General features: G+C 36.6%; 3 protein-coding genes across 3 annotated transcripts; 1 reads left to right on the top strand and 2 right to left on the bottom strand.

Moving 5' to 3' along the window:
- Positions 1-226: 226 nt before the first annotated feature.
- LOC113511156 (interleukin-1 receptor-associated kinase 4-like) lies at positions 227-7870 on the bottom strand. The gene is made up of 4 exons (XM_026894764.3): positions 7390-7870; positions 6684-6850; positions 5030-6009; positions 227-2716 (listed from the first exon to the last, which is right to left on the bottom strand). The coding sequence occupies exons 1-4, from the start codon at positions 7548-7550 to the stop codon at positions 2324-2326; spliced, it is 1701 nt and encodes a 566-aa protein (XP_026750565.1). The 5' UTR covers positions 7551-7870; the 3' UTR covers positions 227-2323.
- Positions 7871-8188: 318 nt separating this feature from the next.
- Positions 8189-9846, top strand: LOC128202560 (ubiquitin-conjugating enzyme E2 T-like). The gene is made up of 2 exons (XM_052903278.1): positions 8189-8630; positions 9386-9846. The coding sequence occupies exons 1-2, from the start codon at positions 8375-8377 to the stop codon at positions 9604-9606; spliced, it is 477 nt and encodes a 158-aa protein (XP_052759238.1). The 5' UTR covers positions 8189-8374; the 3' UTR covers positions 9607-9846.
- A 1863-nt stretch (positions 9847-11709) lies between these two features.
- On the bottom strand, positions 11710-15913 carry LOC128202556 (kxDL motif-containing protein CG10681-like). The gene is made up of 3 exons (XM_052903266.1): positions 15595-15913; positions 14672-14845; positions 11710-12992 (listed from the first exon to the last, which is right to left on the bottom strand). The coding sequence occupies exons 1-3, from the start codon at positions 15732-15734 to the stop codon at positions 12656-12658; spliced, it is 651 nt and encodes a 216-aa protein (XP_052759226.1). The 5' UTR covers positions 15735-15913; the 3' UTR covers positions 11710-12655.
- Positions 15914-19394: the final 3481 nt, after the last annotated feature.

Genomic DNA, 19394 nt, shown 5'->3' with positions numbered 1-19394 from the left:
TTTAAAATAAGGGGTTGCTTCTCATTGGTAGCAATATATTCTATTATGCCGATCTCCACGCGGTCTTCTTTGGAAACCATTGTGGTTTTTTATACCAAAAAGGTGGCAAACAAGCATATAGCCCGACTGATGGTAAACGATCACTGTAGCCTATGAGCGCCTGCAATACATTCTTATTGAATTTGTAATAATAGGTCAGCTGGGTAACTACATAATACACAAAAAATTCGTTTACAATTTTTTATTTAACAACTTAATCTATACTTTATAAAAATATTATTACAATTCTATCTATCCTATTTAAGAGCTGCGCTCTTGTCGGTGGAGCTCTTGCCACTCACTAAAATTTTCAGCAAGTCTCTTCACCTCTTGATACGACACGACACCAACTCCTTCCTTGATCTGCCTGATGTAACTATGCCTCGGTCTCCCTCTCCACCTCCTTCCTTCTATCTTACCTTCTATTATAATGTTCATAAGTTCGTCGTGTCATATCAAGTGTCTCAACATTCTTCCTTTTCTGTCCTCAATAGTTCTAATAATTTGTCTTTTTTCCTTAACCCTAAACAGGACCTCCTCATTGCTAATTCGATCGAATATTACAATTATCACAATAAAAATATACTATAAAGAATCGTTATAACATTAACACAATTGTACATAGCAATGTTTAAAAAATAAATATATTATACATAAGTATTAATAAAATGTACGTCAAAAGCATTATATTATTTAACGGCATATATTTTTTTTATAGAACAATAGAAAAAAATTAAAAACATGAATATGCCATAGTATATTCAATATAGTACCCTGCTTTACAGTGAAAACTATTTAGTATTTTTTTATACTATGTCAAAAATATATATTACAGAATATATTATATTAGAAAAGCATATTATAAAATAAATTACTATCTAAATGACAAAACTGCATGGATTTGAATATAGTATTAATGTGAATTGTAATATAATTGTAATTATTGTATTTTGTTAAAAAATATAGTACATTACTGCAGCGGCCAGCAACTGAGGCATTGATGGACGAACGTGCAAATTTGGGCCGAGGTGTAGCCGAGGCACACATACGAGTACGTAATTCCATCAATGCCTAGTTGTGGCCAAGGCTTGTATAGTATTTTTCTCAATCAATGCACGGAAATCATAAACACAATTTTAGTTTTTAAGTTCAATGACGAATAATAAACAATAATAATTTTTCTCGCGCCATAATGTTTCTTTGTTTTTTTTTTTTCAATAAACAGCTTTCTATTTGCAAGCCAGTTCGAAATTTAATTAAAATCTTTTATTATATACCTCCTTGGTAGCCATGTTTCGAAGTAAAAGGTCATTCCATTTTAAAATTACAGGACAGATATGAGTTTACATAGTAATTTATCTGGCCGCAAAACACGACAGATATGGATTTTCATACAACTTTTGCCGGCCGCTGCCCGCATGTATCTGGCCAGTACAGCAAATTTGATTTATCTCGAAGAAGATAGTCAAAATAATGCTCACATTCGCAAGCATGTTTGAGAAAAATATGTTTACAGGACGGACTTAATGCCTGATGGCGTTATAAGAATTTATTGTTGGTTTGTAATGGGTAAACTCAAAAATTGCTCAAATAATTTTAAAAATTCTCTCATCTACAGATAGCTACGTTATTAGCACTTCATCATCAACATCTCAGCCATTATCCAACCAATGCTGAACATTTGTACCCATCATTGTTCGTATCCTGTATGGTAGGCCTAGAAACGCTCGACGTAAGGCGAAAGTGCAATTTGATGATGCACTATTATCGGTTGCTCAACGACGGAATAGACAATCCTGCAACTCTTAGCCGTTGTTCTTTGTATGCACCCCAACGTCGCATGCGATTGCGTGCTTGTCGACTACTATCGGCACCGCCGGTTCGCACCTGTATTGCTCAGTACAGGTGCGAACTCAGAGATTGTAGTAAGGGACATTAGCAACCCCATTGCTAGCAATATACCCTATCAGGTCGACCCCCTGGTGACCCCATCGTGACTAATTTATCGTTGAATTCATCATGATGGGTTAACTGACTTGCCTTTTCATCCTCATTTTTAGCGCAGGCGGAGTTCCTATTCCATTATAATCCGTTAAAAAAAAAACTACCATAATTTTTCGGATGGATTAAATTTATTACCAATATATTTCATTACCGAAAATCTTAATACAAAATTTTGGTGACTTCCTAATAAGAAATCAAGACCTTTAAGACCCAACATCAAGGGTTGTTCATTAACATTTGAATGGGATCATACAAATCACTAATTATAACAATATTAATTTCAATAATTCATATTTATCTGATACAATGTATCACAGACTTGTTCTATCGAGGGCCGATCATTCCTCTGAGGGCTCAGGCACTTCTTGGCAAGTTCATATATCGGTTCGGCCTGCTGCCAGTCGTGAACAGCAGGATCTAGAAGCTTGGTGATCCTCCCATCGATGCAATTCTCTTCTACGTAATTCTTTATATTGATTTTCTCATTGTCATCAACAACGATCGGTCGTAGTCCAGTGAGTAACTCTAGAAGGACAATACCGTAACTGTATATGTCAGTCTTCTGTGTGACTGTACCACTGAAGCCCTCCGGCGCCATGTACGCAGAAGTGCCCATGAGAGATGTTGTAATGAAGGTGGAGTCGATATGTTTTGCCAGGCCAAAATCGCAAAGCTGAAAAATTATGAATATTTAGTTTTCTGTATCAGCCGTTAATTGTCCAGTTTTTTTTTATGGGTGAAAATGGTATGGTAACCCCGCCCGTGCTAACGGGATACGCTGGCGGAGCGTCAGTGAAGGGTGATAGATGAGGATGAAAACAGGCCAGTTAGCCTTAACCACCAGAATTAACCATGATAGTTTCCAGGGGGAACCGCGAGGAGGTTGACCTGGTGGGTATATTGCTAGCAATGCGATTCTGTCTCTATCACTAACGATCCCTTTCTCCCCAATTGTCCACTGTTGAACATAGCTTCCCTCATAAGGTGGGTATTGCTAGGTAGACCCGGCATAGAATGGGCCACCCTTTCCTTTCCTGTGATTACCAGATGAGACACGGATTACCAGCCCCATTGCTAACAAAATACTCTAACAGGTCGAACTCCCCGTGGTCCCCCTGGAAACAATCGTGCTGATTTCCAAGTGTATTCATCACGATGGGCTAACTGACCTACCTTTCCACCTCACCAATCATCCCTCACTGGTGCCCCGCCCACGTATACCGTTAGCGCAGGCAGGGTTACCATCCCATTAGCATCCATAAACAAAAGAGGTGACTATTTAGCAATTGAATGATCGATGGCAGCAGAGTCCTTCTTAAGACATCCCTAAAAGTCTAATTGTGGTTGCTAACCCGCTTGCCAAGAGTGGCAACTATTGGCAAAACCCCCAAGGGGGAAGCTTATGCTCGGCAGTGGACAGTTAACGGCCGATAAATAAGTAAGTAGATATATTTTATTGTAGATGTAAAAAACAACATCGAAGTTCAAGGTGTAATTTGCATGAGAATGGTTCCATGTCCGTTAGCGATCAAAGTATCATTAGGCGCAAGTTTCAAGCAATAAATTTACTTATAATTTATTTAACATGCTGCTGGCGGGAGTTTTGTGTGACCTGTCTGAGTAGGCATTATTTTTGGGTAATTTAGGCATAACTGTGTTTGTATTTGAAGGTTAAAGATTAGTGTAGGACAATGCAGCTTAATCTAAAGTCTATTTTTACAGAATGTAATAGAAGCATTCTTCAAATTAAATTAGTAATGAATCGAAACATTAAATCAATTATTTATTTAAACTTTATTGACCAATAAAACGTGGTATAAATGGTGAACGTAATGCTATAGACATTCTCTACCAGTCAACCTTTAGGATGTGTAATGAATTGATTTTTTACTTATACTACTATCTATTGGTGCTGGAGAATGATGGAGAAAATTAGCTGGAGGGATCGAATTAGCAATGAGGAGGTCCTGCTTAGGGTTAAGGAAAAAAGACAAATTATTAGAACTATTGAGGTCAGAAGGGGAAAAATTTTGGGACACTTGATAAGGCACGACGTACTTATGAACATTATAATAGAAGGTAAGATAGAAGGAAAGAGGGGGAGAGGGAGACCGAGACATAGTTACATCAGGCAGATCAAGGAAGGTGTAGGTGTCGTGTCGTATCAAGAGGTGAAGAGACTCGCTGAAAATCGTAGTGAGTGGCAAGAGATCCACCGACAAGAGCGCAGCTCTTAAATAGAATAAGATAAAATTACTATTGGATTAACATCCAATATACAGACTATATCATTCATTTCTTTATATTTTTATTAAATTCTACTGAAACAGAATATAGCTGTTTTGCCATGGGGCAAAAACGAATATTTGCTACCTTTTATGATTAATGAAAACGTTAAAGGGCAGTGAAGAGATTTTGTTGACTAGTTCCTATGTAGACCAAGCTCTGGTGAGCATAGTTAATATCCAATAATAATAGAAAAATACATAATTCAAGTCCCTCATTATGACATGAGACAAGAAATACATTATATAAGAGGTAACTAAAGGATGGGCGAAATATAGGCAGTTGCATCCCTCTTAAAATATTACTAAAGCCTAACTGCGGTGGTCACCCTGCCTGTCAAACATGGTAACCATGGGGAGAAGGGATTGTTAGCAATGGAACTTGACAGCCCCATTGCTAGCAATATCAGGTCGACATCCACGTGGTTCCCCCTGGAAACCATCGTGAACAATTCTCGTTGAATTCGTCACGATGGGTTAACTGACCTGTTTCATCCTCATCTATCATCCTTCACTGGTACCCCGCCGGTGTATACCTATAGCGCGGGTGGGGTTACTATTCCATTATCACCTATAATAAAAAAACATGGTGACCACTGGCAAAACCCCTTTATGGGGGAGGCTTATGTTCAGCAGTGGACAGCCACAGCTGATGGGGATTATATGACACTGATTACGATATAAAAAGAAAAAACCCTTACCTTTGGCACGTATTCCAGTGTCAACAGAATATTCGCACTCTTCACATCTCCATGCAAGAAGTTCTTCTTCGAACCTGAAGCAGACTCCTCATAGATTTCATCCTCAGTTGGTGGCTTCACGCACCGGTGTATGTACTTCAATCCATCGGCCGTTCCGGACATCACTAGGAATCTGTGTTTTTCATTTAGTTTCTTTTCAGCTAGGTTGCTTTCCAACGACCCACCATCAATGTACTCGCATACGACGCAGAGCGCCGGTCCATCAGCGGAGTACCCAATTATTGGCACGATATTATGATGTCTCAATTGTGCCAACGCCTTTACTTCAGAGTTGAAAATTTTGATCGCAACATTAGGGTTATTTTCCAACATGAGATTAACACGGAACCTTTTGACCGCAAGAAATTTATTAATCTTCTTATGGTACCCAGCGTATACGTCTCCGAAGCCACCACTTCCTATTTTACCAATAGGACCCCTGGAGGTCTTTTCGAGGTCATTGGAAAATCTATTAGTAATGGATTCTAAAACTTTGTACTCGAAATGTGTTAAGCTTGTGTTCTTTAGGATAGTTGTGTCGATTTTACTGATGTCCACCGCTGGGAATGGAGGTGAGTAGTCTAAAACAGGGACAGCACTGTTTGCTGTGGAAATTTGGGAATTACTGTAACAGTTTTGACTGGACCTTTGAGACGACGGCATAAGGGCATTGAAGTCTGGAATATTCATTGATTGTTGTGAAAATCTGATTAGATCTGAAGCAGATTTGACCTGCGCCGTGGTCTTGTTGCCTAATGTTTCAATAACTATGGGAATATTTGAACTAGACATCACTTGTGCGGTACTGTCGTTGTTGTTGACTCCGTTGGGTTTGTGCTGGTCACCGTTAGGGTATTCTAAGCTTATATCATTGAGAAGTAGTGTTATATCTGTGTCTACTACTGCTGCTGGTCCATCGGTAGGTCTAGCTGGTGGTGACTCTGTAAAGAAAAATCAAAACTATTTATAATATTTTTTTTATTTACTAAAGGTCCATCCACAAATATGATTCAATTCAAATATGTCTCAATTTTAATGGGAATTCATCCTCACAAACTGGAACCTAAATGATTACATAATTTCATAAATTTTCTCCATTGAATGCTCAGGCTATGGAATAAACTTCCTGCGGAAGTTTTCCCTAGAGACTACAGTATGAGGTTATTCAAGAAGAGTATATTAATGCTTCTTCAGGCTCGGCAAGATGGATATGACACCCCTAGTGCTTTTTTTTAGCACCTTGTGCTTAGCACCAGTGAAGGGTGATAGATGAGAATAAAAACAGGCCAGTTAGCCCATCATGATGAATTCATCAGGAATTAACCATGATAGTTTCCAGAGAGAACCGCGAGGAGGTCGACCTGGTTGGGTATATTGCTAGCAATGGGATTCTCAGTCTCCATTACTAACAATCCCTTTCCCCCACACCCCTAGTGTTACAGGTACCACAGGTAGTCTAATAGGTAATAATGACCATTTACCATCAGACAGGCTGTATGCTTGTTTGCTACTTTTGTGGTATAAAAAAAATTATATATTTTGAAACGTTTTTGCAGTTAATGGCAATACAACATATGGGAGAAGGTAGTGTGGTCTTGAAAATCTAAAAATATACCTTTCATGATCCCAGCAATTTCATCTGCTGCTCTAAAAATTTCAGCTTTCAATATAATATTATAAAGTGTGTTCAGAGTGGGCCTCACCCGACCAGATGTGCCCCATTCATCAAATAATATTTCAGCACATTTTCTGTTTGTTTGTTTTGCGTGTTCCTCAATTAATCTGCAAAGAAATTAATATTTAACATACCCATTTTTAAGAAAAGAAAGTCCCTCCGATGTGTCCAGTTGAAATAAATTAAAAAAAGTATTACGTGTCTAATCTCACAAATGATATCTATCTTTATATCAAATATTATTAAAATTCATTCAGATGTTTAAGTGTAATGATTAAAATATATTAATGCTTATAATATTTCACCATTTTAACAATTAAATACATGTTTATTACAGAAATAAATTCTCTTTTTTTTCCATTGGATGAAGATAAAACAGTACAGGTGTCTTTGTATACAACACCAGTAAAGGATGAAGTGATGAGAATGTAAATTACATTGGAAATAACCACACACCATTATCAAGAGGGTCTGTATGGAGGTCAATCTAACAGAAAATATTGCTAGCAATGGGGACTAACGCTCCCATTACTAACAATCACTTCCTCAACAAAACAAATGTGTATCAGTCATTAGGAATTATAATTAAAAACTTCAATATTGCAGTCCAAGGATCATAAACAAAAAATAAATTAATGTTTCATACCTCATGTGTTCATTGTTGTATTTGGGCTCGGAGGTTTTGGATAGCGGGTCTTTGGGTATTTGGGACATGACCTTTCTCCAATCGTTGTTTGTCTCCAATATATCAGCAATACGACACAAATATCCTGCTGGCAATTTTCTTAATTCTACGTCTTTATACATTATTAGATTAGTTTAGACAATATCACAGTCACAAAGGCACAAAAAAATTATACCACTATTGAAATTTAATGAAAATTAAAGCTAAAAAATACATTTAAGGAAAAATTAAATAAAAGCAATGTTTTCCTGTTAGAGAAATAAATATTGAAAATTGAGTCATTATTCACGACGTGATCCAATAATTAAAAATTTAGGGTCTCATGTAATAATACTGTTATTTCTCTATTGATTTTTAAATCAAAAGAACAAAAATATAATAAATAAAAATAAATACAATCCAATAAAGGAATACTCTATTATTTTTGACTTATCTACGTATCAGTAAATGTCAATTAAATGTCAAATAGTATATGTATCATTTATCTACAATGGGAAAGGCAAAAGAATTAAGCCATACAGTCTGATCTTCTGTTCAAAACGAGTGAATTAAAAGATGTAACAGCAAATGTATTCCGTTTTTAATTTATATAATATTATTTCATACAAGTAATCTATAATTATAGGATAATAAATAATATTACGAATGAATATACATTATATTACTCATTGTAATAACGAAAGTTATATTGTTATACTACTTAATTATTTTATAGAGATTTTTTTAGAAGATATTATTGTTTGATGTTTGACTTTGTGATATAATTTAAGAGGAAAGGAACATATGTTGTGTTTTGCTTATGTACTCTTTGGTATTGTTATTATTTCTTAATAACTTTGTTTTCAAGTTTTAACAAGCTTACAAGTTTTGAATACTATTTCCAAAACTCGATATTTAAGCTAAATCTCCCTTATTACTGATTATTTTTAAGTAATAGTATTGAGAAATGACTTCAGCACCGCGGGCGGCCCGCCTCGCCCAAGAAATGAAAAACTTTGAAACTAATTCGCCTTGGGGAATTACTTGCGTGCCAAAGACGGAAGATAATTTAGATGTGCTCAAAGTCACTTTACTCGGGCCTAAGGGCTCTCCTTACGAGAACGGAAAATTCCAACTCATCATAACAATTCCCGATAATTATCCGTTTGAACCGCCGCTTTTGAAGTTCGATACACCTATTTATCATCCAAATATTGACAAAGGTGAGATATTTTATAAAAGTAGTCGGTCAGTGCATACCCATAGGGTCGGTTGTTGGAATCGAGGTGTATGGATAGGGGCACTATTAAAAAACCCAAATTTTTTTTTACAAAGGAATTGGTACCACTTACATTAGTAATTAATTCCGTTACTTTTAGTATGTGAGCGACTGCCAACACTCGAAAGATTGACTACCACTATTACTACCAGAAGTTCCACAACCTTTTATATTAACCATTAATCCCTGACTGCCATTTTCACCATTTGGTTACCACTTTGCATTAAGAATCATCACTTTGTTTACATTCTAAGTATAATAGAGATAGTATTACCAGAGGGAGACTTTGTACAAAAGTCGATTGCTTGGGTACCTCTGTTCCATTCGTGTTTCAACCGTGAAGCAGTTGTGTTTGCATGGTTGTGTTTCGGTTTGAAGGGTGGGATATGGCGTGAATTTACTGGGTACAGAGGAATAACACCTGAGTCCTCAGGAATGGCAACGCATGGGGGGTATCATGGGCGAAACAGTATACTCTGTTATGTCCATGGTACTGCTCATGTCTATAGGCGATGGTTACCACTTTCCATCAGGTGGGCTGTCAGCTTGTTTGCCATTCTAAGTTTTATAAAAAAAAAAAAAAGTATTGTAGTGATTATTGCAAACTCTTTTGTTGTATTTTTTTTAAAAGATATTTGAATATTTAAAAAAAATATCTATATTTAATTTATATATATACATGTTTTACTATATTTCCAGGTGGCCGAATATGTATGGATATGTTAAAAATGCCACCGAAAGGCGCCTGGTTACCAACAATCACATTGGAAACTTTGCTCATATCTCTCCAGACCCTGCTTGTAAATCCAAATCCTGATGATCCACTCATGTTAGACATAGCCAACATATATAAGTTTAATATTGAGCAATATTTGGAAAATGCCAGGAAATACACTGAAAAATATGCTGATAAAATATAAAGTACTTCTGTTATTGTTAAGTGTAATTGTATAAATGGATGAGTAAAATTTGATATTATATTAAAGACTTATATGAGACTTATGTTATTATCCCAAAGAGGGTTGACGTCAGGCAGGTGGCCGGTTGTAAAACTAAAAACCAAATCTTTTTGTAATATGGATAAAATCATATTACGCCGACCCCAAATGATTGGGATAAGGGTAGGAAGATGATGATGATTAAAGACTTATGTGAAACAATTTCATGTTTATTTATCATTAATCTTTACTTTTACACGTGACACCCCTAGTGTTGCAGGCGTCCATAGGCTACAGTGACTGTTTGTATGCCATTTGACGTGGCAAAACATAATGGACATCTTGTAAACTTGACAAATGCAACACCTTATCTACAATGTTTCTGGCAAATAAATTTAATTTTATTTCATATTATCAGATGGACTGTATGCTTGTTAGCCATCTTTGTGGTATAAAAAAAAACCCTCTAATTTCTTATAAATTATTCAGATTTTTTTTATACAACTGGCAAACAAGCTGACGGCCCACCTGATGGAAAGTGGTAACCGTCGCCTATAGACATGAGCAATAGCGTGGACATAACAGAGTATACTGTTTCGCCCATGATACCCCCCATGCGTTGCCATTCCTGAGGAATCAGTTGTTATTCCTCTGTACCCAGTAAATTCACGCCATATCCCACCCTTCAAACCAAAACACAGCCATGCAAACTCAACTGCTTCACGGTTGAAACCCGAATGGGACAGAGGTACCCAAGCAATCGACTTTTGTACAAAGTCTCCCTCTGGTAGGATTCAATAAATAGTGAATATCTTCAATCTCACATATTATGTATATATCAAATATTGTGACAATTGATTAAGCTGTGGCACCTCCACCTTAAAACAATTCAATGTAATTTTCTAGTAAAAATAAGCTCACTTTCATATTATTTTTTATACCACTGAGGTGGCAAACAAGCATACGGCCCACCTGATGGTAAGCGGTTACCGTAGCCTATGAACACCTGCAATACCAGAGGTATTACACGCGCGTTGCCGTCCCTGAAGAAACCTCTTTACCCCCCTTTTGAAGAACCCAATGCTGTAGTCTCTTGAGAAGACCTGTACAATATTTACAATTTTAGTAATAGACAATAAATATTTTATTTTATATATTGAAGAGATTGTGTTAATAAAGTGAAGCCAATTTGGAACTAGATTTTTACTTTTATTAAAGCAATATTTTTAAATTTTAATTAATATAATAAGTCTAGTATTTCAACTATTACAAAGAATATTAATTTGAATTTTGGTGATAAAAAAAACTACATCTATTAAATATAATTATAGGATACATAGATAGATGAACACTATTGTTTTCTTCAAAAGATTACACTAGTATCATAGCAGCCTTTAACTGTAGTGTTATTCGGTAAGCATCATTTCGAAACTCGATAGCTGAATCCGGAGTGAAATTATATCATGGCATTCTGTAAAACTCGATTGCGACTGCAGCGCCACAACGACGAGTACGGTGGCGGGATCAAACATTCAAAAGTGATATTTTGACGTTTGGTGCAGCTGTCCATTGCTGAATATAAGCCTTCCCCTATGGGTATTTCACCAGTAGTTACTGCACTTGGCAGGCAGATTGGCATCCACAGACTTTGGAAATATTTTAAGAGGAACACTGCTGCCCATCTCCCCTTCCTTAGTTGCTTCTTACGACACTTACAAGAAAGGAGCGGTCCAATCTATACCAGGACCGTACCATAGTACATTACAATAGGGGAGGGGGAATTCCAAGTGTATTCATCATGATGAGTTAACTGACCTGTCTTTTTATCCTCACCTATCATCTCTCACTGGTGCCCCGAAAGCGTATACTGTTAGTACAGACGGGGTTACCATTCCATCTTCAACCATTAAAAAAAAGTACTATAGAATACTTATTATAAATACAAACAATTACAAGATTACGCTGAGAAAACAATGGGCGGCGCCTTATCACTAAGAGCAAACTCTTCCAGACAACCTTTGGATTATAACTGCATTTACTAGAAAAAAAAAAAAAAATTATGTCATTAAAAAAAATACTAACAAATTTTAAATACTGATTTATTTACAATCATAAATACAAGTGACACTTCTTTTTAACAATAATTAATATACATAGTTACATATGTTTTTAAATCTAAAAATTTATATTCATAGATGGAATTTAGTATTTATATTATAGTATTTTTATACTATATTGTACATGTCACAATCATGACAAATATTCATACATACAGACAGTAAATGTGTGTAGTTTTTGTATATATTAATGGAGAAAGCTTTGCAGGTAAAAGCGCTGACCCTGGCATAGTATTGGTGTGGATTTAGACACACTTCAAAATCCCATTATAATTTTATTTGTATTTTTTTATACAACTTAGAATGGCAAACAAGCTGACGGCCCACCTGATGGAAAGTGGTAACCGTCGCCTATAGACATGAGCAGTACCATGGACATAACAGAGTATACTGTTTCACCCATGATACCCCCATGCGTTGCCATTCCTGAGGACTGAGGTGTTATACCTCTGTACATTGTAAATTCACGCCATATCCCACCCTTCAAACTGAAACACAGCCATGCAAACACAACTGCTTCACGGTAGAAACACGAATGGAACAGGTACCCAAACAATGGACTTTTGTACAAAGTCTCCCTCTGGTATCAACAGTTTTATATATTAGTAAATTATTATACTATGTTATATTTTACCCATGATTTTATATATGGATAAAGTGCTAAACTAGGATGAAAACCAACTATGTCCTTTCCCATCCTTTTAAAGGAATCCTAATATAATATTCATTTCCAAATAACCCACTGGTCAAACTGTACCTACAAATCTGTTAATATTACATTTTCAATGTCCACATTAAATACAGCGGGAATGGAAATTTAATATATTATAACTCACATAAAGCAAAGCGCCTTTTGTACCCTTCTGGGCACTCAAACAGTTCCAAGAAAACTATTGACTATATTTTTAACAATTTCAACCCGTATCTGTGCTGCTGTCATCACTAGAACTGGCACTCTCCGTCTCTGAAGAGCTACTGTTCCTCTTCACCTTCTTCCCGGTTTCCTTTTTATCCTCTGTACTGATAGTGTCACCAGTATTATTATTAGTTTCATCACTCTGCAATTTAGAATCCTTTTTCTTCTTTCTGTCATCACTTGTGGTAGGTTTTAAAGTTTCTGTGGAGACAGTTGCCACCATTTTTGACTCCGTTTTGGTGGTGGCAGTTTTCAATTCCTCTTCTTCATCAATAGGTTTCTTACTAGCAGTCGATGCAGCTACGGCTATTTTGTACGCCTCAGGATATTGAGTGCTGGAAATTGATGATAGCAATATTAAAATAAAGATTGGATGAACATTTTTTTTTTGGGTGAAAATGGTATGGTAACCCCCATAGCCTGCGCTAACGGGATACGCTGGCGGAGCACCAGTGAAGAGTGATAGATGAGAATGAAAACAGGCCAGTTAGCCCATCATGATGAATTCATCAGGAATTAACCATGATAGTTTCCATGGAGAACCGCGAGGAGGTCGACCTGGTTGGGTATATTGTTAGTAATAGGATTCTCAGTCTCCGTTATTAACAATCCCTTTCCCCCAAGATGAACATATTGGGTGAATATTGGACTGGATACTTTTGAACAAAGTTATGATGTTTAACTTATTGGAGTTTGCTATTTTGTTAATTAATGAGAGGTAATAGGATTATACGTTGACAGAGAATTTTTTTTTTATACAACTTAGAATGGCAAACAAGCTGACGGGCCACCTGATCCAAAGTGGTAACCGTCGCCTATAGACATGAGCAGTACCATGGACATAACAGAGTATACTGCTTCGCCCATGATAACCCCCATGCGTTGCCATTCCTGAGGACTCAGGTGTTATTCCTCTGTACCTAGTAAATTCACACGAATCGGTGAGGGATGACAAGTGAGGACGAAAGATATGGTTGCCTGTAAGAGAACACTGTTAAGTGATAATTTCAAACTTTGTTTGTTCTGTATGTAATAGTTAATAGTGGAAACTTTATTGGTTAATAACTATTAACTATAAAAATTATATAAATTTATTTGCATTAAACAGGGTAGGTATCAGTGGTCTTACATTATATAAAGTTTTATGCCTATTTAGCCATTCTTTTAAAATTAAACTATGATCCCATTTATTGAAAAAATGCTATTACTCCGTTAATGACTTTTGTACTGGTGATTAATGTAAATACTAGAATTAAAAAATAAATTTGACATATATGTATATATATATATATATATATATATATATATATATATATATATATATATATATATACATACATACATATATATATATACATACATATATATATATATATACATATATATATATATATATATATATATATATATATATATATATACATATATACATATATATATATACATACATACATATCTGTCACGCCTGTCTCCCATTAGGGTAGACAGAAACAATGGAACGCCAAATGCGTCGAGTCAAACAAACCTCGTTCGCTTCTTCCACAGTCATCAATCTTTTCATACACATTCGCCTTTTAATATATATATATATATATATATATATATATATATATTATTGTTATTCAATACTTGTAATATTAAATTAAATTTAATGCTTTTTTATATGATCATACTTAATATCAGACACAATGTACATTGCTTTTTGAATAAATGACTAATGACTGTTGCATTACAAAACTACAGCATAATTAAAAAAAATTACAATTGTGAAAAAAATTAGTTATTTCAATCTAAAAAGTGAACTATTGAATTAATTTTGATAAAATTTTTATGGGACCTATCTAATTTACCTTCAGTTTTTATCCTTTCAGATATTCATAGCTCAGATAGCTCAATTTTTCAAATTGGTTTCCAACTGACAGAGTTGTGAGGTAACAAACATAAAAACATTACAATAAAGTTGAGAATATCTTTCTTTTTGAAGTTGGTATAAAAAGGGAATACTATTTCATACCTGAGCTTAGTTTTGATGGCTCGTATCTTTTTAAATATAAACTCCAGGTCTTTCCTCATCTCGAGGAGTAGTTGCGTGTGTTTCTTGAACTCTACAGATGCAGCACGGAGTCGGCTGGCAGATAGCTGATTGCAGTTTGTTAACATCTCTGTTGTTTTTTCAAATCTCTGCAACCTGATACGATTAGATTAATTAATATAAATTTTATTAGCTGTGGTCATCTTTATAAATAAATAACTCTTTCGCATTATTATTTTAGTTCACTAATACCATTTTTAGCAAAAAACAATAATAATTATTAATAAATAAGCTGTCATTTGATGATAAAGTGCTGTCTATAGATTTGTACAGCACCTCAGACATCATAAAGAACATTGAGGTCATTATGAAACACCTCATTTGTTGTCATTCTTGTGGACGAAAGTGTTTTTTTTTTTTATTTTTTGATTGGTGAAAATGGTATGGTAACCCCGCCTGTGCTAACGGTATACACTTGCAGAGTACCTGTGAAGGGTGATAGATGAGAATGAAAACAGGCCAGTTAGCCCATCATGATGAATTCATCAGGAATTAACCATGATAGTTTCCAGGGAGAACCGTGAGGAGGCTGATTTGGTTGGGTATATTGCTAGCAATGGGTTCTCAGTCTCCATTACTAACAATCCCTTCCCCCCGAAAGTGTTATGTTACCATACCTAATAATTTCACTGTCTTATCCACTATTCAAACACAGCCATGTCAGCACAGATATTTGGTGAACGAAATAAGACTAAGACAAAAGCGCCCGTGCAGATGACTTGTCCTAAATCTCTTTGTAGCCTGATCAGTAGGTAGAATCTATACAGATGAGTTATAAAGATTTTCTGGTCTCTTAGTCAGTAGGTAGTCTTAAATAAACAAGAACAGGTTGAACAATTACTCACATATTTTTTTGGGCCCTAATAACTGTTTCCACGTCAGACTGGTCTACCATTCCAGCTAGGCCTTGCACAAACACTTCAGGGGCCGAGTAATTTTGAAAGCATTCTATAGAAAAATCACTTTCGGGTGTGTCGTTAGCCATTATGTACAGCTGTTGTTTTTTTTAAAAAGAAATTTAGGGCATTACAAAAAGACCGTGTTTATCCCAATTCTATAAAAACAAAAAAAAAAAAACTTTAAAGAATTTGAATTTATAACAAAGACCTTTTATAAATAAACTTAGATATTAGTAAAGTTGACAGATATGCAATACTGCCAAATTTTAAATTACCTATCTGTCATTGACAGGGTCGATTCTGAGGCGCAGTTTCTTTAATTAAAATTTCAATTTGATGTCGATTCGAAGTCTTTATTGTCAATACTAATATGAATTAATTTTATAATATGTTTAAATTAAAGTTATTATAATTTTAGTTTGTGGTGGTTTATATGATATTGATTTCTCAAATTGATGCCTCAGAATCGTCATAATTTTCCAATAAAAAAGTATGTAGTAATGTACTCTGTGGCTATCTTAGGGATGGGCGCTTAACTTTAAATTGTTAATATACATGTTTAGTAAATAAGCGTATAATAAGGCTGAAATTGTATTTTTTCTACAGATTTGTTGAGAAGCATTTTTATAAATCTATATTTTTTATAAATCTACTGTTGTGTTTGGAATATTGTCATCTGTTAAAAAAAAAGTGTAAAACTCAACAATTACTCTTTTAAATCTCTATTTACATTATGTGCATTTATTTAAATGTGCTATGTCTAAAATTACATGGTCATTACAAAACCTGTGCACGATCGATTAAAACCATGCACATTTGTCATTCAACTAAGCCTTTAGTGTGTTTAATAAATGTTTCTTAATAATATATTTAAATATAACAATGTAGGTCCAAAATATCCTTCGGTATCTTATTATAACATTTAGTGCCCATTCCCATAAAAAGCTTATTAACTTTTTTTTTTTTAAATGATACTTTGGGATTTATATTCAAATTCATATTTGCATCTAGTACCACAGATAATATAATACTATACTAGTACTGGTACTAAGATTATTGATATCGCTATTTTTAAGAAACAGTTGAAAATTTTTGTATATATAGGTATATAGAATGTTTGTGTATATGTATGGTGATACTACGGTTAGAATATTTATCATATTAGCTGTCCACTGTTGGACATAGGGCTCCTCCTTGGAGGCTTTTGCCAGTGATTACTACGTTTGGCAGACGGATAGGCAACCACAGTTAGGCTTTGGTGTTTTTTTTAGAATAATGCCGCTGTTTAGTGAGTTCTTGGGGTTACGGGCCAAAGAAAACGTTTTTTATTGTGGGAATATACTTTTACTGGAGGTAAACATATAACTCGTATTAATTATTGTAATACACAAAAAACATGGACACTCTTAAAAATAACCTTACAGACAGTACAGACTAATTAACAAGCAGAGACAACTCATTCGCTAATCTAGAGTATACAATCATGGAATCGAGCTGGGAGGCGGCGCTGGCGGCCTCTGCTCTCTCGAATACCGAGAGTATGTAATTGAGTGATGGCTACAGACTCCCCCTCCAAGTCACCGGTACGTCCCGGAGGTGGCTTGGCAACCGCGAGTCGGCCTCTTTTCTTCAAGGGCCTCAACGTAGCATCCGAACCATGATAAGGAGTTAAGGCGCTAGTATGATACTTGCCTTTCACAACGCCTTCCTTTCCTACAACCTCGAAAGTGGTGGGACTCACCTTCTGACTGACAACGAAGGGTCCTTCTCGTCTAGCCGCAAACTTATGGCTAATACCCTTAGAGGCGTTGCTCGGGATATGTGCTTCTACCAGCACTCTATCACCAACAGCAAGTTCAGGAGCAGGACGGCGACCTTTATCAGCATATCGTTTTCGTCGCTCTTGCTCATTCCGGATTCTTCTAGTTACCTTCTCTAAATTCTTAACGAAATGACGTAAGTAGGGTGTAATCTGCTCTACATAATTATTAGAACTTACAACTTGACGGATATCGTCGGCAAGATGTATAGGAGCACGCATCTCTCGAGCGAACGTCAAGTAAGCAGCGGATTTACCAGTACCTTGGTTTGGAGCGTTATTGAGGGCAACCCTTATCAAGGGTAACTTACTTGGCCAGTCCCGATGATCACTATCAGCACTAAGAAGAATAGAGAGCATCAATTTCATCTCTCGGTTCTTGCGTTCTGCAGGGTTTGCTTCAGGGTGATATAAGGGCGTTAAGTTCTGATGGACATCAAAAGCAAGCATTACCTTTTGCATCACGTTCGAGACAAACTGGACGCCGTTATCGGAGATAACTCTACGGGGCAAACCATAACGTAGGAACACTTCTTCGACCAAGACCTTGCTGCATGACTCAGCAGTAGCATCTATGAGAGGAAAAATCTCCACCCATCTACTTGCTGTGTCCTCAATTAAAAATATCCAGCGCTCACCTTTAGGTCCTTCCGGTAAGGGTCCGAACAGGTCCATGGACAAAACTTCGAAACGCTGCTGAGGTGTTGGGGTTTGTAGTAACCCTGCGCGTTTCAAGTTGGTAGGCTTATACTTCTGGCATAGCTCACAAGCCTTGACATATTGCGTAACTAGTTGTTTCATATTAGGGAAATAATACCTTTCTTTCAGTTTCAGGTACGTGCGCTCGATTCCAGGATGTCCAGCTGTCGGCGCATCGTGGAGTTCCTTCATCACCTCATCATGCATGGTAACAGGAACGACAAGCAAAGGTTCCTCACTCTCACCTTCGGGGTCAGCTCGGTATAAGACACCTTGCGTCATATAGTACCCTTTATTAGTCCAGAGAGTCGCGCGCGTAGGATCAGCATCCTCGAAAGCCAGGATGATCTTCTTACAGTCAGGATCATCCAGCTGTGCATCACGGAGCGTCTTTGGATCACGATGTGGTAAGTCTAAAACAACAGGACATACATCGCACGTAGGATTCGTTGACTCAGCAGGACGACTAAGAGTATCAGCAACCACGTTGATCCTGCCGGGAGTATATTCAACATCTAGATTGAAACCTTGTATCTTCAGTGCCCAACGAGCTAGACGTCCACTGGGTGTTTTCAGAGAGAACAACCACTTCAGTGGTTGATGATCAGTGCCGATACGTACCTGGGCTCCCTCCAAATAACCTCGGAACTTTTCTAACGCCCATACTACGGCCAAAGCTTCCCGCTCCGTAGTGGTATAATTACGCTCAGCACTGGTGAGTAACCGGCTGGCGTACTCAATAGGTCGTTCGGATTTGGGGTCAGGTCCATGCATTAGTACGGCCCCTATGGCATACGCACTCGCATCAGTCCTTAAAATGAACGGCTCGTCGAAAGTGGGCTGGCGGAGAATCGGGGCAGAAGCCAGGCGAGACTTTAGTTCTTCAAAAGCCCTCTTCTGCGGTTCCTCCCACAGCCAAGATTGTTTTTTTCGTGTTAACATTGTAAGTGGTTCACTCACCTTTGAGAACTCCGGAATAAATTTTCGGAACCAAGAACAGGTTTGCAAGAAGGTTTTCAGTTCCTTCAGATTCACCGGCGGTTCCCGATTTACGATAGCATCCACCTTGGAAGGATCCGGCTCTATCCCTTTCGCGGAGATAAGGTGACCTAAATACTTTACCTTCTCACGACCAAATACACATTTCCCTCGATTGGCTCGTAAGTTAAAAACGCGCAGTCGATCGATCACCTGTTGCAGGTCCTGCAGGTGCGACTTCAGATCAGAG

The sequence above is a fragment of the Galleria mellonella genome, unplaced genomic scaffold, assembly GCF_026898425.1.
Source record: "Galleria mellonella isolate WM207_F2 unplaced genomic scaffold, CSIRO_AGI_GalMel_v1 utg1053, whole genome shotgun sequence".
NCBI classification, from domain to species: Eukaryota; Metazoa; Arthropoda; class Insecta; order Lepidoptera; family Pyralidae; genus Galleria; species Galleria mellonella.
The sequence above is the reverse complement of the archived record's forward strand: the minus strand, read 5'-3'. Positions and strand labels throughout refer to the sequence as shown.